This window comes from Eublepharis macularius, chromosome 2, assembly GCF_028583425.1.
Source record: "Eublepharis macularius isolate TG4126 chromosome 2, MPM_Emac_v1.0, whole genome shotgun sequence".
Lineage (NCBI taxonomy): Eukaryota > Metazoa > Chordata > Lepidosauria > Squamata > Eublepharidae > Eublepharis > Eublepharis macularius.
Genome location: NC_072791.1, coordinates 84,217,617 through 84,238,974, shown reverse-complemented (window position 1 = coordinate 84,238,974; position 21,358 = coordinate 84,217,617). Strand labels below are relative to the sequence as shown.

Here is a 21,358-nt window from a genome sequence, read left to right as displayed (position 1 = left end):
CTCTGAAGGCGGCCAGCAACAACTGCTGCGAGTCTAAACTACTAAAGCCAATCATTTAAAAGTATAGTGAAAGTTTCCAGTTTAAGAGGATGAACGTCGTCCCCGGGAGAAGCCAACGAGTTCTACTTCTGTCGGGAAGCCGGGGACCGCGACGCTGCCGCCGGGAGCAGGTAAAGTTCGTTGCGCGCGGCAGCCTATCTTGGAACGCCTGGGCGGGGGCGGTACCAGGAGGCCGGGCGGAGCCTCAGGTTGCGCGCGCAGGCAGCAGAGGTCGGCTGTGAAGTGGGGTCGCTGCTTGGTGCGGGTGAGCCTGACGGTGGCGGAGGGGCTCGGGCTGCAGCGGGGGCCGATGTGGCGACGGCGGCCTTGTTGGGCTGTGCGGAGGCTCCCGCGCGAGTGTCCCTTCTTTATTCGGTCTTGGGGAACGGGAGAGTCTTGGCCACACACACACCCTTGTCCTTGCCTAATGAAGATCCACCTACTTATCCGCCCCATTCGTTTGTTTATTTTGCAGTCCGTGTCTATTCTGCTGCGAGTCCCAGGCGTGCACGGGACTGCAGACTTGCTCTTTCGACTGCTTTCTCCCTTGCTGGGCTGCAGTTGCATGTGTGGCGAGGGGGGACTTCGGGTTGCCAACTCAGAGCTGGGAAATTCCAGGCGAGTTGGGGGGCGGAGCCTGGGGAGGACGAGGTTTAGGGAGAGGAGTAACCTCAGTGGGGGATAGTGCCACGGAGCCGCCGCCTGAAGGTTGGCAACGCTGTGGGGTGTTGCACTGATAGCTAGCTCTCTGAAGCTGCCAGTACTTTAATGTGTTTGTGTTGCTTAACCCCGTGACTCTTAATGGTGGCCTTATGTCCGGGGGTGGGGGGGAGGCAGGATTTGCGGTGGCTTTTTGCCATCAGTGGAGTGCTTGCCCAAAATCCCAAATTTCTCTGTGAAGTCTTTAAAAATTGGCACACAGTAAATAGGAATAGGAATCGAACCCAACATTAAGCAGTGTCAATGCTGCTTGCTGAAGTGGTGAACAGAATCATAACAAGTACACCAGTAAAAAAACCAGGGTGATTTTGCTTATATAGATGTATTTATGATCATATAAGCACATAATGTACAGATCTCAGGCCTGTTTATGTATTTAGTTTTCTGAGTAAGGAAATGTATGTTTGGGATCTGTAGTGTAGTGTATGCATATAAATAAAGTTGTATTTGTTTTTTATGTAGAAAAAAATAGTCACCTGGCCTGAAGTGCTGTTTTTATGCCCTATTTTTTTATTGGTGTGCTTGTTATGAGCTCGATTGCCACCTCAGACCCTCCCATGGCTGCCTCCTGGTGGAATCCTTCAAGCTGACTGTAGCAGGGTGCCTCTGCTTCAGGGGCAGCTGTATCATTATGTAGTGGTTTCCCCAGGAAGTCGCAGAGTGGCCCCATGTTGCCTGCCTTCTGTAAGAAATGTAAGGCTGTTCTTTTTAAGCGAGCAGTTTGCAGTGAACCTCGTAAAGATAGTGTGGTTTTTGAATGAAAGTTTTATACCTGTGTTTTTCTTCACATTTTAATTGTTTGGTAGAAGGGAAAACTTGGCACACAGGTAAGCTTCCACAGTCAGTAGGAAAATATGGAATATAAATATTTTATTAATTAGGAGGTGCGTTGAAAATAATGTGTATTGGGAAGAGTGGTGGATTAAAGGTTAAGAGCATCTAGCTTTAAGTACTTTACTCTTGTGTTTGAAACAGGAAAAAACATTAAATCTGTTACAAAGCCTGGAAGATACTGTGAAGAATCATGGAAGATAAAAGACAAAGAGCTAGAGTACAGGGTGGCTGGGCTGGTCCTGTTCATACAAGAATACCCTCTCGGGCAGGCAAGATCCTATTTGCTTTTTTTATTTTAATGGATAGAAATGAACTGATGATGTGTATTTTATTAAAGCACTTTCAAATGTCCAAACAATATGTTGCCTTGTAATCTTCATAGAGTAAGGCCATTGTTAGCTTCATATTGCACATGAAGGGTTGAATTAAAAAGATGTGTCTTAAATCTGTTTTTTTTTAAACTGCTGTTAAAAATGTACGCTTAGTAAATTCTTTCTATGTGATCTTACTTCTGTTAATCTAAGCAAAAATTCTTGATAATAATTACTTTGTGCATCCATTTTCTGTGTCTGTTGGTGAACACTTGGCACCCTCACAGAAGTACAGTTATTTTGGGATAAGAAGAAGCCATTGCAAATAAACTGGTTATAGTGTGTGTGTGTGTGTGTGTGTGTGTGTGTACACAGTTTATATATATATGTTTATAAAGACAGAATAGCCTATACTGAATTGACACACCAGTATATTTTTTCATATCTTAATTCTCTCAAGCATATATGTTCCATTTCTAGCTAATTTCTATTTACTTTTTGTCTTAGCTTCTGGGGTTTCCAGTACCAGTAATGCTATTTCAAGTACTGCACAGTCCCAGGCGAGAAGAGAGAAGCAGATTCCATCTGAAAGGCAGTTTGTTTTTAAAGCACCGGAAGAGGTAAATACCAAATGGGATGTATCATTTTATTAAAAAAAAATGTATTTATTTCTTGCTTCATTCATGTTCTTAAAAAGTGTCCCTCAGTCAGTCAAGTTTATTATCAGCACCATGTATAGGGGATATAATAGCTTTACTTCCCCCCCCCTTGCTTTTTACTGGTTAAGAGCGATGGAACTCTAATCTGGAGAAATGGGTTGGTTTCCCCACTCCTCCACTTGAAGCCAGCTGACCTTGGGTGACCTTGGGTCAGTCACAGCTTCTAGGAGCTCTCTCAGCCCCACCCACCTCACAGGATGATTGTTGTGGGGATAATAATAACATACTTTGTAAACCGCTCTGAGTGGGTGTTAAGTTGTCCTGAAGGGCGGTATATAAATTGAATGTTGTGGTGGTAGTGGTGGTTATTATCAACATCATTATCATGAAAATCAGCTGTATTATTTATTATCAAGGTAACTAGCTGTTTTGCAAAATATGTAGTTTCTGTTGGTGTGTTTCTATTACTGCCATCCAGTCAATACAGTTTTCTGGTCAACTGGTCCAAACTCAATCCTGGATGGCAGTTGGGCCTCTGATACGATTCTAGGTAGGTTAGCGGGGCGCATAATGGTGCTTTGCCACCACATGAACCTGCCCTGTATTGAAACAAACAATTGGCTCCTCTAGGCCAGTATTGACCGCTCTGAACAGCAGTGGTGCTCCCGAGTCTTAAGCAGAGTTCTTTCCCACCACTACTTCACAGTTTTTTAAACTAGAGAAGCAGATGCTGCACTACTGAGCCAGATGCAAGGCCGGGGTTCACAGGCCGTTTTTCTGAAGCAACTTTTCTGGCTGCATTTGTGAAAATGTAGGTGCTCTTCCTGATCAGTCCTCAAGCCAGCCCTTTTTCTCCAAGACACCTTTGTGTTCCTGCCATACAATTGACTTGTTTGTTGTTTTGCGGCTTAGGTGGTGCGAAAAGTCCCAGAGCCCATAATCATTGAGTGAGTATGACTCCAATGCCTCTTGTGCTGAATCTGGTTTTTCTCTCATGGGGAGATGCAGAATGTTAGTTCTTCTCCCACATACACATCCTAGTGGCAATGGAAACAGCCCTAATGAACAGCAGTCTTTGTGCCTCTTGCTGTGTGTTCTCCCGTATCCCCACAGTTAACTCAGTAAATTTTCTTTGATAGCCCTTATGCATGTTTGAATCACGAGTATGCTATACTACTATTATAGTATCATGAATGTAGCTATACCTGTGCTCTCATAGTGATAGCCGCATGCTGGCTTTTTCCCACCTTGTCTGCAGGAAAGAGGGGCAGCATGAGATCAGCACGTTGCCATCAGGCATATCTCGGTAAGCAGATAAGACACCTCTGTAACCATTTGATTGTTACAAAAAATGCCATAGGTTTGGATCCTAGACAAAACCTCTGCTGGTAGAAGGAATTTTGGTTGGTGGAGAGGGAATTACTTTCTGCTCCTTGTTGCCTGTAGCTTCAAATATCCCGCCCCGCCCCGCCCTCCGGCGCGTACTACTTCTGAGCTGTAGGAGACTCTCAGGAACAGCATAAGGAGGGGGTTGGGACTTGCTGAGGGGGGGGGGGAGAATTGCCAAATATTGCCACCACTCCTCTTCCACCTGGAAGTTTTTGATGTATGCCAAACTATAGGATTTTGCCCCAGTGCCTGAATCAACTGAGTATTGCTTGATGCCACAAAAGGAGTTTCTCAATATTCATGAATTTGGACAGAATTTACATTGGAGAAAAAGAATTAACATTTGAAATTGAATAGCGTTTTAACAGAAACAGTTGGAAAATTTCTGTATCATGTGTTCATGTGATAATCAGTATTTCATTTATCTTTTATTTACTTTTTTACAGACTGCCTTTCTCCTCAGTACATAACTTTGTGTCCCTGAGCTTTCATCCAAACTATGTTCATAAGTCAGGCAATTGCTAGGTACTGCCCATGTTTGTAGTCTTCCTCACCAACAGATGTGTTTTGTGTCTTCCTCTTAGCTAAATATATGCTCCTGAAAATGTTTTTGGTGTTACATAATTGCAAAATGTTCCTGCAAAACTTAGTAAGCAATTTCAGTCAAAGGAATTCCTCAGGACTTCTTTACAATTATTATTAAATAAGAAACAAGTTGGGACCCTGCAAAGAGTTTTGGGGAAGATAAATAACAATTAGGAAATCTCCAAGATTCTCTGAACTCTCAGGGGCTTGTGGAGGGTAACCTCCCTCCCTCCACTGGCCCTCAGTTGTTTGCAATGTTCCATTCTTTCTGGAACACATTTAGTCCTCATCGAGCCTTTTTAAAGGCCTTTTTGCCCTTTTAGTTAGCCTACAAAGTCATATTTCTCTACATACCTAGGGAATTCTCCAAGTATGGAGCTATTCCTGTTACCCAAATAGGAGGTCTCCTTAATTAGTTGGGGGAATTAGCTTTAAAGGAAGCAAGTGAGAGGGGGTAACTGGAATTCTCCTATGTTTATGGGGATTATTCACTTACTCTTAAATAAATCAGGCAGACATTCAACAGGAAAGATTTTTTTAATTAAAGAAACAAAAGGCAAACACAGAAAATCATAAGCAGCATGCATACAAGGCTAACTGGGAAACTCAGGGATGAAATGGAAGAAAGCAGTTTCAGGGAGGGCGATAATTGCCACACTTAAAGAGCAGAGGTCTACGGAGGCAGCAAAATGACCCAAACATGTTTGGGTGTGTGTGTATGGGTCCCAGAACACATGCACACAGCACATGGCTGAGGAGCCCAATTATAAGGCAAGAAATCCCTGGAGCAAGCTTGAGGTCTTGCTGCCCAAAACAATAACTTAACGGTTATTGAAGAGGCTTGAAGTAACTATCTGGGATAGACTATAGGTGAAAATATTGCTTGATGACCTACTAGGTTTGCTGAATAGCTCTGATTAGGATAGGTGGGTGAGGGGGAAGTATAGCAGGGCATTGATGGGATTAGACAAGGATTTTCTTAGGAAACCTCATTATCTCTGTCTCTCTGGGGCATGGAGGGGCAGTCAGTCAGCTGCCTGTGACTCATGGTCTGGTAGTTTTCCAGGCTCCTGCCCAGTTGGCATACACTATGCCTTAGCCAGACAGTGCCTTGGATTTATGGCCTATGAGGAAGAGGTTTATGATATTCTATCCATAAACTGTCCTCTCAGCATGAAGAGGGAGTCTGGCTGCTAACATTCCTGCTGTGGCTGGCACAGTTTTTCATTTTGCATCAGCCATACAGGAACCATTTTACTGTTGATGTTTTGAGAACTATCTTTTGAATATAGCAGGAAATGCTAAAATAAGTTCTAAACAGATGCTTCAGTGATCCAGTAATTCTTTGCATCTAATCCAGTTAGTTCCTTGCAGATAGAAGGATCTTCTGGCCCTAAACAGTTTTTAAGAATATAAGCAGAGCCCTGCTAGATCAGACCAGTAGTCCATCTAGTACTGCATTCTGTTTCACACAGTGGCCAACCAGTTGCCCTAGAGGACCAACAGACCTGGCACGGAGACCCAGGCCTTCCCCTGACGTTGCCTCCTGGCACTGTTATTCAAAGGTTTTGTTACAGTATAGTATTTCTACTGCGGGGGGAGCATAACTTTTTAAAATAGACATGTTGAAACGAAAGAATCTCTTTGTCTACTTTAAAGCAAAGCTCTACCCACTAAACCGTAGAACTATAATTAAGAGAGCTGTTCTCCCCTATAGCTTATCTTGTACTGGATAACAGCCTTCTCACTGGGAGGGGTCAGATGTTTATTTTTATTCTAGGTGTAAAGTAAAAACCTTGTTTCCAACTAATAATCACTCAATGTTGTCTTTATGACTTTTACTTAAAATCAGTCTTGAAACATTCAAACATACACAGATCACAGATATGCATATTATACTACCACATGCAGAAGGTAACAGAAGCAGATAAGTATACATGTCATAATCCCTTTCCCTATATGTCTTAGATCTAAAAGATAAAATGGAATTTTAAGAACCTCATCCAAGTACTTTCTGAAAGATTAGATAGTCTCATGCTACTGAGAGATTCAGGGATCTTTGGGTATGGCTATCTAATATAAGTTCAATGGCATGATCATACCAAAATCCATCAATTTGTCACTTCTGATGGCCTGAGATGAGCTTCTTTCTGAACTTAAGCAAACCTTTCTCGTGGAATACATGTAACAAACTTTATACTTGTTCAGAATAAGCTGCTGAGATCAGTCTGGGCATCCTTTCAACTATTGTAACTTTTCTTATTCAAAGATATACAGAAAGAACTGAGCAGAGAAAAACATCTCTTGTAAATATGAAAATGAAGCAATTGTCAGGTTTGCTTCTGTTTTGTTAAACCAATATTTTATTGTCAGACAAAGGTTTGTGACAGTTTACTGCTTCTGAATGTGGAGATTCCTTTTACTTGCCATGGCTAGTAGCCAATGGTAAACCTATCCTCCTTGGTATCTTTCTGTTAAATACCCAACCACTTATTTCAGGCTTCTAATGAGGGAGATCTCTGTAGTTTCCTTAGCCTCCCTAGGCTGTTCACTGGTATTCAAGTTCTACAAAGTCTTCTTGTTTCTGCCATAATGCTACCTGTTTCGTTTGAAAAATCAGGGTGGGTAGTTTGTGCTTTTGTATTTTACTGATAAGATTTGCACTAATGAGCAAAGATGTTGGGTCAGTTGTGCATAGGATGTTTTATTTGTGTGCTGTTTAGTAAACACCAAATAATTGATCTATAGTATTGCAGGTAAATGATAACAACCTTTAAAAAGGACCTATAGCAGTCTTAGCTGATCTCTGTCTGTGGAAGGTACATATGAGCAAAAAGATCTCATATTCCACAAAACTGTTGAATTGACTTAGAATGAAAATCATGCATCAGAAATGGTAGAAGTACATTTATGAAACAGAAATGCAGGTGTTTGTGAGTGTGCTGATAAAGCAAATGCTCTCTTAAAAATGGAGGATCTTATCATGCCCCTATATGATCTGTTTCCCCCCCCTGTGCTAGAGTTCGTTTGATCCCTGGCTTCATTGATTCAAAAGAAGCTGACTGGATATTTGAGCAGCTCCTCCAAGAGGTTCACTGGACGCAGAGAACACACAGCAAACAAGGTTACTATACAGTCATTCTCATTTAATTGTGCCCACTGATTTTACCATTGCCATCCCATTTGTACTTGGACACTGACAATGACTTTTAAAAAGTCAGAAGTCACCTTCTTTTTTTAGGATCCCCAGGTTTCCACCTCCATCATTTAGGGAGTAAGAAAAGAGATGTCTGGATGAAGACCCCAGCAATTGACTTTGGTGCACTGACCTTACCTAGAGCAGTATCACAGTGCTGATAACTTAGGGAAGGAGTACCAGGAATCAGTTTAGATACACCTTCTCAGTTCTTGGCCAGGTCAGCACTGCCACAGGGTGTCCGGGGTCTGGGTCCCAGCCCCCAGACTTGGTAGGAGGGAACAGCAGGTCAGCCGGGCTGATGGGCAAACAGAGGGGGCAGCCAGCAGACAGCAGGTCAACTGGTCAGCCAGCTGACAGCAGGTCAACTGGTCAGCCAGCTGACAGCAGGTCAATCGGTCTGACTGGCAGGCAGAGGGGGCAGCTGGGGGACAGCAGGTCAACCCCTCCCACAGGCAAATGGAACCAGAACCTGCCGGTGCCAGGGGCAAGGGGCAAAAGCCCAGGGCCTCAGGAGGCAGGGGGAGACAGAGAGAGGCCAGCGAGTCCCACTCCCCTAGGGAGGGAAAGGGGGCTAGGCAAGGCGGAAGGGGGCAAGGGCAGAGGGATTGGAAGCTCAGCAGTCACCCACCCAAAGACCTTACCTGAGGAGGAGAAGCAGCAGCAGCCCCAACAACCCAAAGCCACGCCCCAGCTAGAAAATAGTAGCCTGGCCCAGGAGTTGCCAAAAGCCAAGCCACTCCAGGTGGGGCTATTGGAGGCGCTCTGCAGGAAGCCCTGGGCAACCAGCCAAGGAGCCACAGCTGGACCCACCTTCAGCCATCAGCTCAGCCAGGGAGGCTGGGCTGCTAGCCAGGGGACTGCAGCTGGACATGCCTTCAGCAATCAGCCAAGGCAGGGAGGCTGGGCAGCCAGAGAACAAGGCACAGCTGGTGCTGGTCAGTGGGGCCAGATCAGCTACCCCAGCTGCAACTGCTTGGTGCAGCCAAAGGCCAGGCTGGAAGAGGGGTGGGGCAGTAGGAGGAAGCCCTATAAAAGCTGGCTGGGAAGAGCCCTTTGGTGGTGGGTGTGAGTGAGGAGTGATGATGTGGAGTGAGAGCAGTAAGATGCAAGGGTGGAGGCTTGGAGGAGAGTCCTGGAAGGAGAAGATGAAGGAGGGCGCAGAGGGTAAGCAGGCCAGGTTGAGCAGGCCAGCGAGTGGACTGAGAGGGAGTCTGGGTGAGGTATACCGCCCCTCCTTCCACAGAGCAGGGTCCTGCAGATTCCCTGGCCCCCCTGTGACGTCAGGAGCAGACTGCCCAGTGCCACGCCCAGCGGCAGTGGCGGCAAGCCCTGACACAGGGATTTAAAAAACAACAACAAATGGTTGCACAGGGATGCGAGAATGTTTTGGCAGTTCAAGTTCAGTTTCATAGAACTAAAACAAAAAGCAAATTCACGTGACAGGCTTTCCCTAAAGCAAAACTTTGTCTCCTAGAAATAAATGGGCATGAGCATGCTGTTCTAGTTTTGTCCACATGAGGGCAGTTGTACTATTTCTCACTTTCTGCATTGCATCCAAATTTACAAGACCACCTAGAAATCTTCTTGATGTCATCATACAACTTTTGAATCCTAAATAATGCGTTGAAAGTGTGATTTGTTGAGCTTTGGTATGGAGAAAGTAGGAAAAGAAAGTACATAAGGAACCCTGCAGTGGGTTTCCCCAGTTCAATGATGCATACTATGCCCTGTTTTTCTTTAGATTTATCTTATGAGGAACCCAGACTCACAGCATGGTATGGTGAACTTCCATACACTTACTCTCGACTGACGTTGAAGCCAAACCCTAATGTATGTATGTATCTGTAAGTACTTGCTGTTACTGAAACTAGTATTGGTTTATTCTTTAGCCCTTTTTAGGAGATGCCACAAGTGTGGCTACGTATTTCAACAGTGGTGTTGGGCCATTGAAAGCAGGTGTATGTCTCATATGCAGTTGATCTCAATGATTCACCTGGTCCATGTTTTATAACTATTGTGTTCCTCATTCATCTTCACTGCAAAATTCTGGCCCTCAGTAATAGAATTGTAAGCATAGCCTAACCATCTCTTATAATAATTACTGTGGCTGGTAGGAATTTCGAGAAATGCTGAGAATAATTAATGTGGTTATAACCTAGTGAATTTTTGATAATAATAATGATGACTGAACTGTGATGAATCCTCAGTTACATAATAATGTTTGCAGCCTTCCAGTATTCTTTTTATACTTAGCTCATCTAGGGGGTTGTTGCAGTAAAGGAAAAAAAAAAAAGAAAATGTTGCCGTGATCAATTACTGAGTAGTTCTGGGTGGGAGTGAAGAGCAACGTTTGCACTTCCTGCAATCAAATGATTTTCCTTATGCGTATACTAGAGATGGGCACAAACTGGGAAGATTCCGAACCATGCGGTTCATGGTTCGTTGCATTTCACGAACTTGCCCCAGTTTGCGAATCTTTTCGTTCAGTTTCTGAAAGCATCACTTCTGGGTCAGCAGAAGGTCTGCAGAGAGCCCCCCCCCCACATTGCTTAGGAAACTGATTGATTGGCACCAGGCTGTCTGCAGTGACGAACTGAAATATGAACCGGGCTAAAATTCATCACGGTTCGTGAGAAGTGAGTTCCCACGAACCTGCCTGGTTTGTGACGAACTTCAGTTTGTATTTCGGTTTGTGCCCGCCTCTAGCGTGTACCTGTAGATCACCTAGATCACCTATCTTCCTATCTCCTAATAGGAACATCTGTAAGCTAAGCATTTGAATGAGTTCCAAACCAGTTGAACTGTGAAGACTGCACCCAGCGTAACCCTGGAAGTTGTAGTTTTTAGATAGCTCTAGCAGTTCTTTACTGGAGATCTCTAATTTCTTTTCAGAGCTACAATTTATAGAGACCACTGTTGAGCTTTGAAATTAGTTTATGTTTTGTAATGCAGGCACAAATATGCAGTTTAATTTTTCTTTTAAAATTTAGACCTGCAGCTTTCTCTCTTTCACTGGCTCCAAGTAGTTGAGACCCAGTGTGTCATGGCAGTAAGAGTGCAGGGCTGGGTGAATCCACACTGTTCCTTGTTGTCTCAGACCAGTTTCTCTCACTCTGACTCTCCGGGTTGTTGACACAAGTTCCCTTGCTGAAGGGGAAAACCATGTATGTTAAATAAAAATGTGATTGATAGGTGTTGTGTAAGCATAATAAAATATCAAGGCTAGAAAAAGCTATCAGTATAATGACATCTATTAAAAGTTATGAAATTGTGAATCAGGCTCAATCTCTTGGTGCTGCCTCCTGCTCTGCTACTCTTGTGTGGACCCACTTAGCTGCCATAGCTATGAATTCCATGCTCAGCAGAGAACTGTCTGACTCAGTTTGGACGTAACATCAACCCAGAGCTTGACATGATGGCAGAACATGAGCTTTTTACCCAGCCCCGCAATTCATGTGTGAATGTACGTTCATGCACGTGTGTGGGAGAGATTTAGTATCAGTCCAGCAAGAAACAAAACTGGTGAAATGCATAGGAGTAGCAAACTAGATAGTGTTTTCTACCAAACTAGACAGTGTATGAAGAGAGCCCTTCGGATTTTCTGCAGCCCTGACCTTAGCTATGCAGCTGTGTTTACCTTCTCCCTGCCAGTTTTGACCACATTATGATGGAGTGGCAGTTACGAGGAAGGGAGATAATTGCATGGCCTTGAGAGATGAAAAATTCAGGCATCCTTTAACCAGCATGGGAGTTTATGCTTGAAATTTGATACAAGCTAGTAGACTTGGGTTGGTGCCTCGTAAGTAGGTCATACTCCAAGGTAGGTCATGGCAGTAGCACTTCCTTCATTTATCAGATGCAAGTGTTTTCAGGGGTAGTCTTTTAAAATATGGGGAAAAGAAAAAAAATATGGGGAAAAGAGGCGAAAGATGAGCACATACAGTACAGAATTGAATAATGGGTGGTCCTGAGTTGTGTGTGGAGACTGTTGGTGGGTTCACCAGCAAATGTGAATAGGGAAAGTTCTGAGCCAATTTTTGAGCTATTATTTTAGTACTAGCAACAAACCCCGTTGTGGGGAAAAAATACAACGGGCTCTAGAAAAGGGAAGGCAGGCAGGCAGGCATTCGCTCATCCTCCATCACTGTTTCCAGCTGGTGAAGGAGAGGGGTGGGTATTTTCATCTGCTCCATGCCTGATCTTGGCCATGTGAAGGGCTTTGCTACCTGCTCCATGCCTGCTCCATGCTGGGTAAAAGGGGGGGGGTTGCCTCCCGTTCTGCACCTGACTGTGGCTGGGTAAAGGGGGGCAGGTATTACTGCCTGCTCCAAGCCTGATACCAGCTGGGTGCAGGAGGGTAAGTATTGCCACCTGCTCCCCGCTGGGTGAAGGGAGGAACAGGCATTGCCTCCTGCTCCATGCCTGATCCTGACAGGTGAAGGTGGGTGGCAGGCTTTACTACCTTCTCTGCTCCTGATCTCAGCTGGGTGAAGGGGCTGCAGGCATTGCCACCTGCTCTACTCCTGATTGCGACAGGTTGAAGGGGGGGAGCCATTGCTGCATGCTTGGCTCCTGACTCTGGCAGGGTGAAGACAGGGTAGGCATTGCTGCCTTCTCAGTGGCTTAATCCAGTAGGTTGAAGAGGGCGGGCATTGCCACTTGCTCCTCTCCTTATCCCGGCTGGGTGAAGAAGGGCATTGCCTCCTGCTCTGTGCCTGATCCCAGCCAGGTGAATGCGTGAGGTGGGCATTGTCACCTGCTCTGCTCCTTATCCCGGCTGGGTGAAGGGATGAAGGGCATTGCGTCCTGCTCTGTGCCTGACCCCAGCCAGGTGATGGTGGGGGGTGGGCATTGCCACCTGCTCCACCACTAATACCAACTGGGTTAAGGGAGGGGAGGGCATTGCCACCTGCTCCACTCCTGATCCCATTCGGGTAAAGGAGGGTGGGCATTGTCAAGTGCTCCACTCTTAATACCAGCTGGGTTAAGGTCAGAATTGGCATTGCCACCGGCTCTGCTCCTAATAACAGCTGTGTTAAGGTGGGAGGGGAAATTCCACCTACTCTGCTCCTAATACCAGCTGGGTTAAGGCGGGGTGAGGGCATTGCCTCCTGTTCCGCTCCTAATACCAGCTGGGTTAAGGTGGGGGGCGGGCATTGCCACCCACTCCACTTCTGATCCCAGCCAGGTGAAGGAGGGTAGGTATTACCATCTGATCTGCTTCTGATCCCACCCGGGTGAAGGGGGGGTATTGTCACCTGCTCTGCTCCTGATCCCAGCTGGGTTAAGGCAGGCAGTGGGCATTGCCACCTGCCCTGCTCCTAATACCAGTTGGGTTAAGGGGGGTGGGCATTGCCATCTTCCCTGCTCCTAATACCAGCTGGATTAAGGCAGGGGGAGGGCATTGCCACCTACTCCACTCCTAATACCATCTGGATTAAGGTGGGGGGATGGGCATTGCTACCTGCTCTGCCACTAATGCCAGCTTGGTTAAGGCAGGGGAGGGCGTTGCCACCTTCTCCATTCCTAGTACCAGCTGGGTTAAGGCAGGGGGAAGGCATTGCCACCTTCTCCGCTCCTGATCCCAGCTGGGTTAATGCGGCAGGTGGGCATCGCCATTTGCTCCGTTCCTAATACCAGTTGTGTTAAGATGGGGGGGGGTATTGCCACCTGCTCCACTCCTAATACCTGCTATGTTAAGGCAATGGGTGGGCAAAGCCACTTGCTCTGCTTCGGATCCCAGCTGGGTGAAGGGGGGTGGGCATTGCCCTCTGTTCTGCTCCTAATGCCAGCTGGATTAAGGCAGAGGGAGGGCATTGCCACCTGCTCCACTCCTCATACCAGCTGGGTTAAGGGGGGCATTGTCACCTGCTCCGCTCCTAATTCCAGCCGGGTTAAGGCAGGCAGTGGGCATTGCCACCTGCACTGCTCCTAATACCAGCTGGATTAAGGCAGGGGGACGGCATTGCCACCTACTCCACTCCTAATACCAGCTGGGTTAAGGTGGGGAGATGGGCATTGCCACCTGCTCTGTCACAAATACCAGCTCAGTTGAGGCAGGGGAGGGCATTGCCACCTTCTCCGCTCCTGATCCCAGCTGGGTTAAGGCAGCAGGTGGGTATTGCCATTTGCTCCGTTCCTAATACCAGTTGTGTTAAGATGTGGGGGAGCATTGCCATCTGCTCCGCTCCTATTACCAGCTGGGTTAAGGCGGGGGGTGAGCATTGCCACCTTCTCTTAATACCAGGTGAGTTAAGGCGGGGGGCAGGCATTGCCAACTGCTCCATTACTGATCCCAACTGGTTCAAGGAGGGCAGGATTGCCACCTACTCCCCTCCTAATACCAACTGGGTTAAGGTGGGGGGAGTTGGCATTGCCACCTGCTCTGCTCCTAATACCAGCTGGGTGAAGGTAGGGGGTGGGCATTGCCGCCTGCTCCACTCCTAATATCAGCTGGTTGAAGGCAGGAGGTGGGCATTGCCACCTTCTCCCATCGTGCTCCCATGGCACGTTTTCTGGAGGGACATGGTGCCTTACCTAGGCTTCCCTCCATGGCAGCGCCCTCTGGTGGTGCACCAGGATATAAAGTGAGTTGTCTGAAATACGCTTACTCAATTATATAGTAAGATTCATTGTTGATGGCTAAAACCTTGCAGGGTGCTGTTGTCTCCTGTTCTGTATTTGACTTCCTAAAACTGTCTCCCTTTTGATGCATTGCACTTTTTCTGTCATGTTCATGTCCTTTCCTATGTATGCTGATTTAGACTCCTTTCTGCTACCCCAGAGCAGAATTGGGAAATGCATGATCCAAAGCCTTGTTGAAGGTGAGCAAGTCTAATCAGTGTCTTTGGGAACTCTGAGTACACTACCTTGATGGAAGACATGCAGAGTATCAATGTAAATAACAATAATTATGTTGTCTTGCTTTTAGTGGCACTCACTGCTGATCATGCTGAAGGATCGCATTGAAGAGATTACTAAACGCACATTCAATTCTCTGCTCTGCAATCTGTATCGAAATGAAAAGGACAGCGTGGACTGGCACAGTGATGATGAGCCCGCTCTGGGAAGGAACCCTGTCATTGCTTCACTCAGCTTTGGTGCCACTCGGATGTTTGAGATGAGAAAGAAACCCTTACCCGTGAGTGTGTGCCCTTCAGTTTGATGATCTGTGTTTGTCAGTCAAGCATTAAAGCCCCTTCTGCTCATCTAAAACCTAGGTGGTGAGTGGTGGCAGCTCTTAACCAATGCATAGGTGTCACTTTCTGGGGATTTTTGAAACTGTTCCTGGGTCTGTTAGAGATATGTGGAGAATGTTGAACCAGTGTGGTGTAATCACATCTGCTGGAGAGTCCTGTTGTGATTTTCAGGGGTAGGGATAGAATGATTGAACAAGTAACCAATAACAAACTGACGAGGTTTGAGACATCAAGCAGTTTATTGGCCCTGAAAATTGCTTATAGTCAGTCACACTTGGATGCTGTTATATCAAGTGTGATAGGGTGTCCAAAGTTGCTGTTTATCCTGTTCCAATTGGATCACTTTCTGTTGGTATATCTTTCTGTTGGTATATATAGGAAATGGTCTCCTGATATTTTGGCTGCTTAACCTTTGAGAATTGATTGATCTATCCTTTGTTAACTAAGGAAACTATGCCCTTTGTTCTGAAACTGGCTGATGGGGCTGGGAGACTGCTTTGTAATAATTTCATTGCTCCTTTTGTGTGTGTCTCCAGAGAGTAGCATTACTACTCTCTTAACTTCTGTATGTAGCAACATAGTGGGATTGTAAGAGAGTTCATGGTCCGTTGACATCAATAAACTTACTGGTTGGGAGCATCTCATTTTCCCCCAGTATCCCCCCCTCCTCCACTATTTTCTCTTTCCCTTCCCTGGCAATTCTCATAAACTCTCCCCTTTTCCTGCTTCCTTCACTTCTTCCCACTCACCAGCCAACCCCATCTTCAGCTTTCCCTCTTTCCCCACAAAAAATCTAGCCCAGTTGTGTGGTGGGGTTGGGCATGCCGTGGCTGCTGAAGAGTCCTCCTCTATCAGGGAACATGGCGGGGGAGGGAAACAAGACTCTGTCTCACTACATTTTTGCTTTACTTTTCTTGTCTTATAAAAACTTGGCTGATTGTGAGGGCTTCTTCTAGGGTAACTGGGCTTGTTAACTGCTTTATTGCCACAATGCAATATTCTGTGCAGTTTTTAACGCTTTGTTTCTGTTGGACAGCACTTTTAAGTATATATTAATAGATGTTTTATCAGTGTATCGAATAGTAAAATGTCTGCCCCTCCTGCTAATTATGAAAGCAGAAAAACTGGACAACCAACAGACATGGTTTGGGTCTCTATATACTCGAGAGACTCCCAGGTATGCAGATATTACTCTAAAGAAAAAACTGACCTGATGAAGACTAAATATGTTCCAGAAGGGATGAAATACTGACAGCAGCCGTCAATTCTTGAGCAATTCTACTCATGTCTGTGGGTTTCTTTTATTTTTATTTATGTTATGTATGGTCAGCCTTTCTCATTGAGAATCAAGGCAGATTACACAGTGTAATTCAATGCATTCAATAGGATGGGATGTCAGTAAGCAATGTAATAGGACTAGGATTGCAGAGATCTGAAGCCAAGTAGAAATCTGAGACAAAACCTGTCATATTTGGGAATAAATTATTGTTGTGAGTTAATATGGTTAGAATTAGGCTAAAAGGCTTTAGTTACTTCAGAAGATGGTTCCACACTGGTGCTTATTTTCAGGTAAATATACTTAGGACTACAGTCTTTGCAAATTATGAGCTTGGCGTACTTACACATTTTGTTTTTACTCCTTTTGTAAACATCTTATTTGATCTGGTTTTTTTTCCTTCACCATATCATCCTTGTGGTCTTTGAAATGGAGGGCACGGTTTTTGCCTAAATTTCGGTAGTTCTACAACAAAGGCTTGTTTACATCCCAGCTTACCAATTCTTAAGCGTTCAACTGGCAAGGAGAAAATGAGAAGGGTTTAGTGCTTGCATAAAAGGGCTTGATGGATTTTTTGCCTGTCATGGTTTCTTAATGTTCTGATGATAGGACAAAATTTCCTTGTAGGCAAGCTTGCCCCATTTCTTTAGTCTGCTAGCCCTAAGGCTACTGACCAGTGGATCTGCTGTATGCAAAATACTCATTTTGCTTTTGGGGCTGATCTTGGCTGATAATGTCTCCTTATTGGAAAAGTACTGGAATGATATGAATCATAAAAACTTCTTAGAATGGCTTCCTCACAGGTTTTGAAACAGAAAATAGAAAGAAGACACATTTTAAACACACTGTGATGTTTTGTGAAATAGCATGAAAGATAGTTTGCAGATGCATTATTTAAAAAAATTCTAGAGCACCCACCAACCCAGACATTGTAATTTGGCTCTTTGTATGTTCAAAATAAACAGTAGTTAGCATTTCATTTCAGTTGCCTGTCATATTCCACCTTAAGATACGCATTTTCATATATGTTCTACAGAGTGCTTATCCAAGCTAACCCCTTCTCAAAAACAAATGATTCTTAGTTACTTTTTTCTGCCTGTCACACCAAGCCCAGGTTGGATGGCTTCCCCTGAACATTCCCACTGCTTTTGCTATGCGCCCTGCCCTTCATACCAGTTGGGATTAATTTCATCCCCATATGAATGCATAATATGCTACATTGAATTAGTCTGTTATCATTTGGAGTTAATCAGGTGAAAGCTTGGAAAATTTCGTCAACACTCATTTTTGTTTCGGAAACAGGGGAAGGAAGGACAGCATATGCAAAGATTGGGTCTTTCTGTGAATCCGAGGTCACCTTTAAATGAGTTCTTCCTCTTAAAATCCTGAACTGATGGTTAGGTGTGTTATGTGCATTGTACCATACATATGCTCAGCAAAAATCTAAACATTGTGATGCTTTGACAACCCTGCAATTTCCCATTTCCTGATGCCAGGGGCTTTACAAAGTGGGATTTTCAAGAGTGTCTGATGGAAATTATACCCTTGCTAAATGAGTCATCAGAGATGTGCGTTTCATATTTTTAATGCTGTGTTCATTCTATTTTTCTTTACGGGAAGCTAAAGGTTGATATTAAGCCACTCAGGAGCTGATTTCTTGTTCTCTTGTATTAGAGCTGGAAGCAGTTGTGAGGGGAAGGGGGTGCCCAGAGGTCTGAAATATGATCTGGAGATAGGACGGAGAAATCAAATTGATATGGTGAATTCAAATTGATACTGTGAATTCAAATTGATACTGTGACCAATTTGCTTTTGAACATGTCTGATTCTATCCTTAGTCTGACGGACTCCACCTTAATTACAGAGGCGTTAAATGAGGCTCAGCTTGCTGTGTTCATGGGGATATTTTCAGTTAGTATAGTCTGAGCATGTGAACTTGGAAATATGAGGCCTGTTTCCTGTCTGCTGGATCCATTTCCACCCCGGCTAGTAAAATTTGTCAGAGGAAAATATGTTACAGTAGATGTTACAAATTATTAACACCTCATTGAAACAACAGTTCAGGTTCATTTCCTCTGATTTTAGAAGAGGGAGTAGTGAAACAGCTTTTGAAACAAACCATATTTTGAAGTAGCAAGTCTAAACATCTGTTGGCCAGCGTCTCACCTGCCTGTATTAGACAAATTTTTGAATGGTATGGCAAGAGATTATATCCTCTTCAGTCTGGGCTTCACCATCAGTGTGGTACAGAACTGCCAGATAGTCTACCAGTAAAGCCGTGAGGTGAGTGCATCCCTTTTGGTTCTCTTGAATCTCTTGGCAGTGTCGCCATCAACCTCAATATCCTTCTGGACTGCCTGACTGGGATGGGCCGTGGAAGCACTGTTTTATATTGGTTCTGGTACTTCCTTGACACTAAGTTCAGAAGGTGCTGGAGAACTTCTGCTGTGCCTCTTTGCCACTGACCTGTGCAGATCCCCGTGGTTCCATCTTGTTTGCCATGCTAACAGGAAACCACTGGCAGAAATCATCAAGAGATTTGGAGTGAAATACCATTAGCATGCTGGTGATATCCAGTTCTGTCCTTTCTGTCTGATTCCAGGAAGCTGATGCCAGCTCTGAACCACTGTTTGAGCCACTCAAATGAGGGTGCGCAAATAATCTTGACAAGTTAGAAGTGCTATGGCTCAGAAGTAAAACCAATACAAGAATAAATATACTTGTTTACCCTCTCAGGCTCCTAATATACTCCTGCAGTCGCAAGAGGAAATTCAATCTTTGTTAGCTAAATGGGCCCTCCAAAAAGTGTTGGGGTCTGACAACCCTTTTAGGTTTTTCTCTCACTTCTTCCTGAAAAAGAAGAAGGATGGAAGAAAAAGGCCTATTTTATATTTAAAGACCCTGAATCACAAAATTCAGGATAGTCATGCTCCCTTGGGTCATAAATATGGTCTCCCAGGATGCCTGGTTTGTGGTCCTTGATTTACAGGACACTTTCTTTTTTCCATACACCAGGACCATCGTAAGTACCTCCAGTTTGTTTCTCACAGTGTGGTGTTCCTGTATACTGCCTTACCATTTGCTTTGGCTACAGCACCACAAGTTTTCACGTGTTGCAGTAGTGGTTGCTCACCTTAGGCAGTTGGGCTGCTCTGTTTACCCCTATCTTGATGACTGGTTAATCACTGCTCTGTCTCCAGAGATTTTAAGGGAGCATATAACCCTTATATTGTCCACGTGTGAGACTCTTGGGTTGGTGGAAAATGCAAAGAAGTCTAACTTGACTGCTACCTATACCATACAATTTGTGGAGGCAGTCTTAGATTCTAGAGCCAATAGAGCTTTTTTCACCTAATGATAGGATAAGCTGGCTGGAAACTTTGGTGCAGCGTTTTTTTAGAAAATAGATTTCAGTCTGTACAATCTGTTCAAGTTCTGTTAGGTCTCATGGCCTCCACCATGGCAGTAGTTCCCTTTACTCATCTAAAATGAGAATTTTGCAACTTTGGTTTCTTAGACATTTTGACCCTAACTGCCAGTTCCCCTAAGGCTGGTATTGCGCTCCTTGTTACGGTAGTTGGAACAGAGTAATATGTCAAGAGGAGTTGCCTTTGATATACCCTGTCATGAAGTGACCTTACTACGGACGCTTCCTTGGAAGGGTGGGGTGCTCATCGTGATACTGTTTCTTTCAATGATATTTGGTCAGAAGATGAGAAGGCATGCCATATTAATTTACTTGAGTTTCTGGCAGTTTATTATGCACTTAACTCTCTTGCAGATATGGTATCCCAAAAAAGAATTCTGGTCTTGGCAGACAATACAACAGCTGTATTTATATAAACAGGCAAGGTGGTACAGCTTTTAAGATGGTCTGTGCAAAGGCTATCCATCTGTGGGGGGGGGGGCAATAGCTCATGGTACTACTCTGTAGGGCCTGCATGTTGCAGGATCCCACAATTCCAGGGCAGACTGGCTGAGTAGGTTGGGCAGCTCTCACCACGAATGGGTTATTGCAGACTAATATGTCCATCAAATTTTTTGGCAAGGGGTTTTCCTGGAAGTCAGCCTTTTTGCCATGCAGGACAATACAAAAGCCCCCTGCTTCTGCTTGGGGGGGGAGTGGCGGGGATTCCCTAGGAGATGCCTTTCAGATTCAGTAGACGGGAATGTTGGTCTATGCCTTCCTGCCCATCCCATTGATACATAGAGTGGTATGTAAAATCCAGACAGACCACCAGATGCATCCTCATAGTTCCATTCTGGCCATGGCAGTCCTGGTTCCACACTCTCAAGTGCTTGGCCAAGGGGAATTATATTCACTTATCATTGGCACCAGACTTGCTTCATTTCAGTCAGACGTTGCATCACGATCTAGGCAGGCTACACCTGACAGCATGGTTCCTCAAACACATGGATTGCAATTTTCTGAGGAAGTGGCAAATGTCTTACTAAATGCTCGCAGATCTTATACCCTTAAGTGGAACAGGTTTGTGCTTTGGGCTGATGCTAAAAGAATAGTCCCAACAGAATAGCCAGTTTGGTGTAGTGGTTAAGAGCGCAGAACTCTAATCTGGAGAGCCGGGTTTGATTCCCCACTTCTCCACTTGAAGCCAGCTGGGTGACCTTGGGCTAGTCACAGCTCTCTGGAGCTCTCAGCCTCACCTACATCACAGGGTGTTTTGTGGGGATAATAATGACATACTTTGTAAACTGCTCTGAGTGGACATTAAGTTGTCTTGAAGGGCAGTATATAAATCGAATGTTGTTATTATTATTATCTGTTCTTTATCTAATTTCTTTGACTATTTAATATCTCTACAAACCTCAGGTTTGGCTTCTTCATCTGTTAAGATCAACTTAGATGCCATTTCTGCTTTCTATGCTGATATAGATGGGAAAACGATGTTTTCACACTATTTATCAACGTTGTTTTTGAAGGGACTGTATAAATTGTACCCACCAAGGGCTTCTGTGGTACCGCAATGGTGCTTCTCTCTGGTCTTAGCCAGACTGATGTTAAAACCATTTGAGTCACTGGCAACATACCCGTAACCTCTCCTTCTAAGTTGGCCTTCTTACTAGCTATTACATTGGCTAGGAGAGTTAGTGAATTCCAATCATTAGGAGTGGATTCCCCCCTTCCT

At 44.8% G+C, this 21,358-nt stretch overlaps 1 protein-coding gene across 2 annotated transcripts in view; it reads left to right on the top strand.

Annotated features, from left to right (window-relative positions):
- Positions 1-256: 256 nt before the first annotated feature.
- ALKBH3 (alkB homolog 3, alpha-ketoglutarate dependent dioxygenase) overlaps positions 257-21,358 on the top strand; it is a 34,131-nt gene continuing 13,029 nt past the window's right edge. The window contains exons 1-8 of one of the 2 annotated variants that reach the window (XM_054972984.1): positions 257-304; positions 1,735-1,862; positions 2,412-2,524; positions 3,476-3,510; positions 3,822-3,869; positions 7,558-7,661; positions 9,478-9,566; positions 14,668-14,877. In XM_054972984.1, coding sequence (XP_054828959.1) covers positions 1,784-1,862; positions 2,412-2,524; positions 3,476-3,510; positions 3,822-3,869; positions 7,558-7,661; positions 9,478-9,566; positions 14,668-14,877 — 678 coding nt within the window. In that variant the 5' untranslated portion in view covers positions 257-304; positions 1,735-1,783. The remainder of the gene's footprint in view (positions 305-1,734; positions 1,863-2,411; positions 2,525-3,475; positions 3,511-3,821; positions 3,870-7,557; positions 7,662-9,477; positions 9,567-14,667; positions 14,878-21,358) is intronic. The other variant, XM_054972985.1, reaches the window with a different exon arrangement.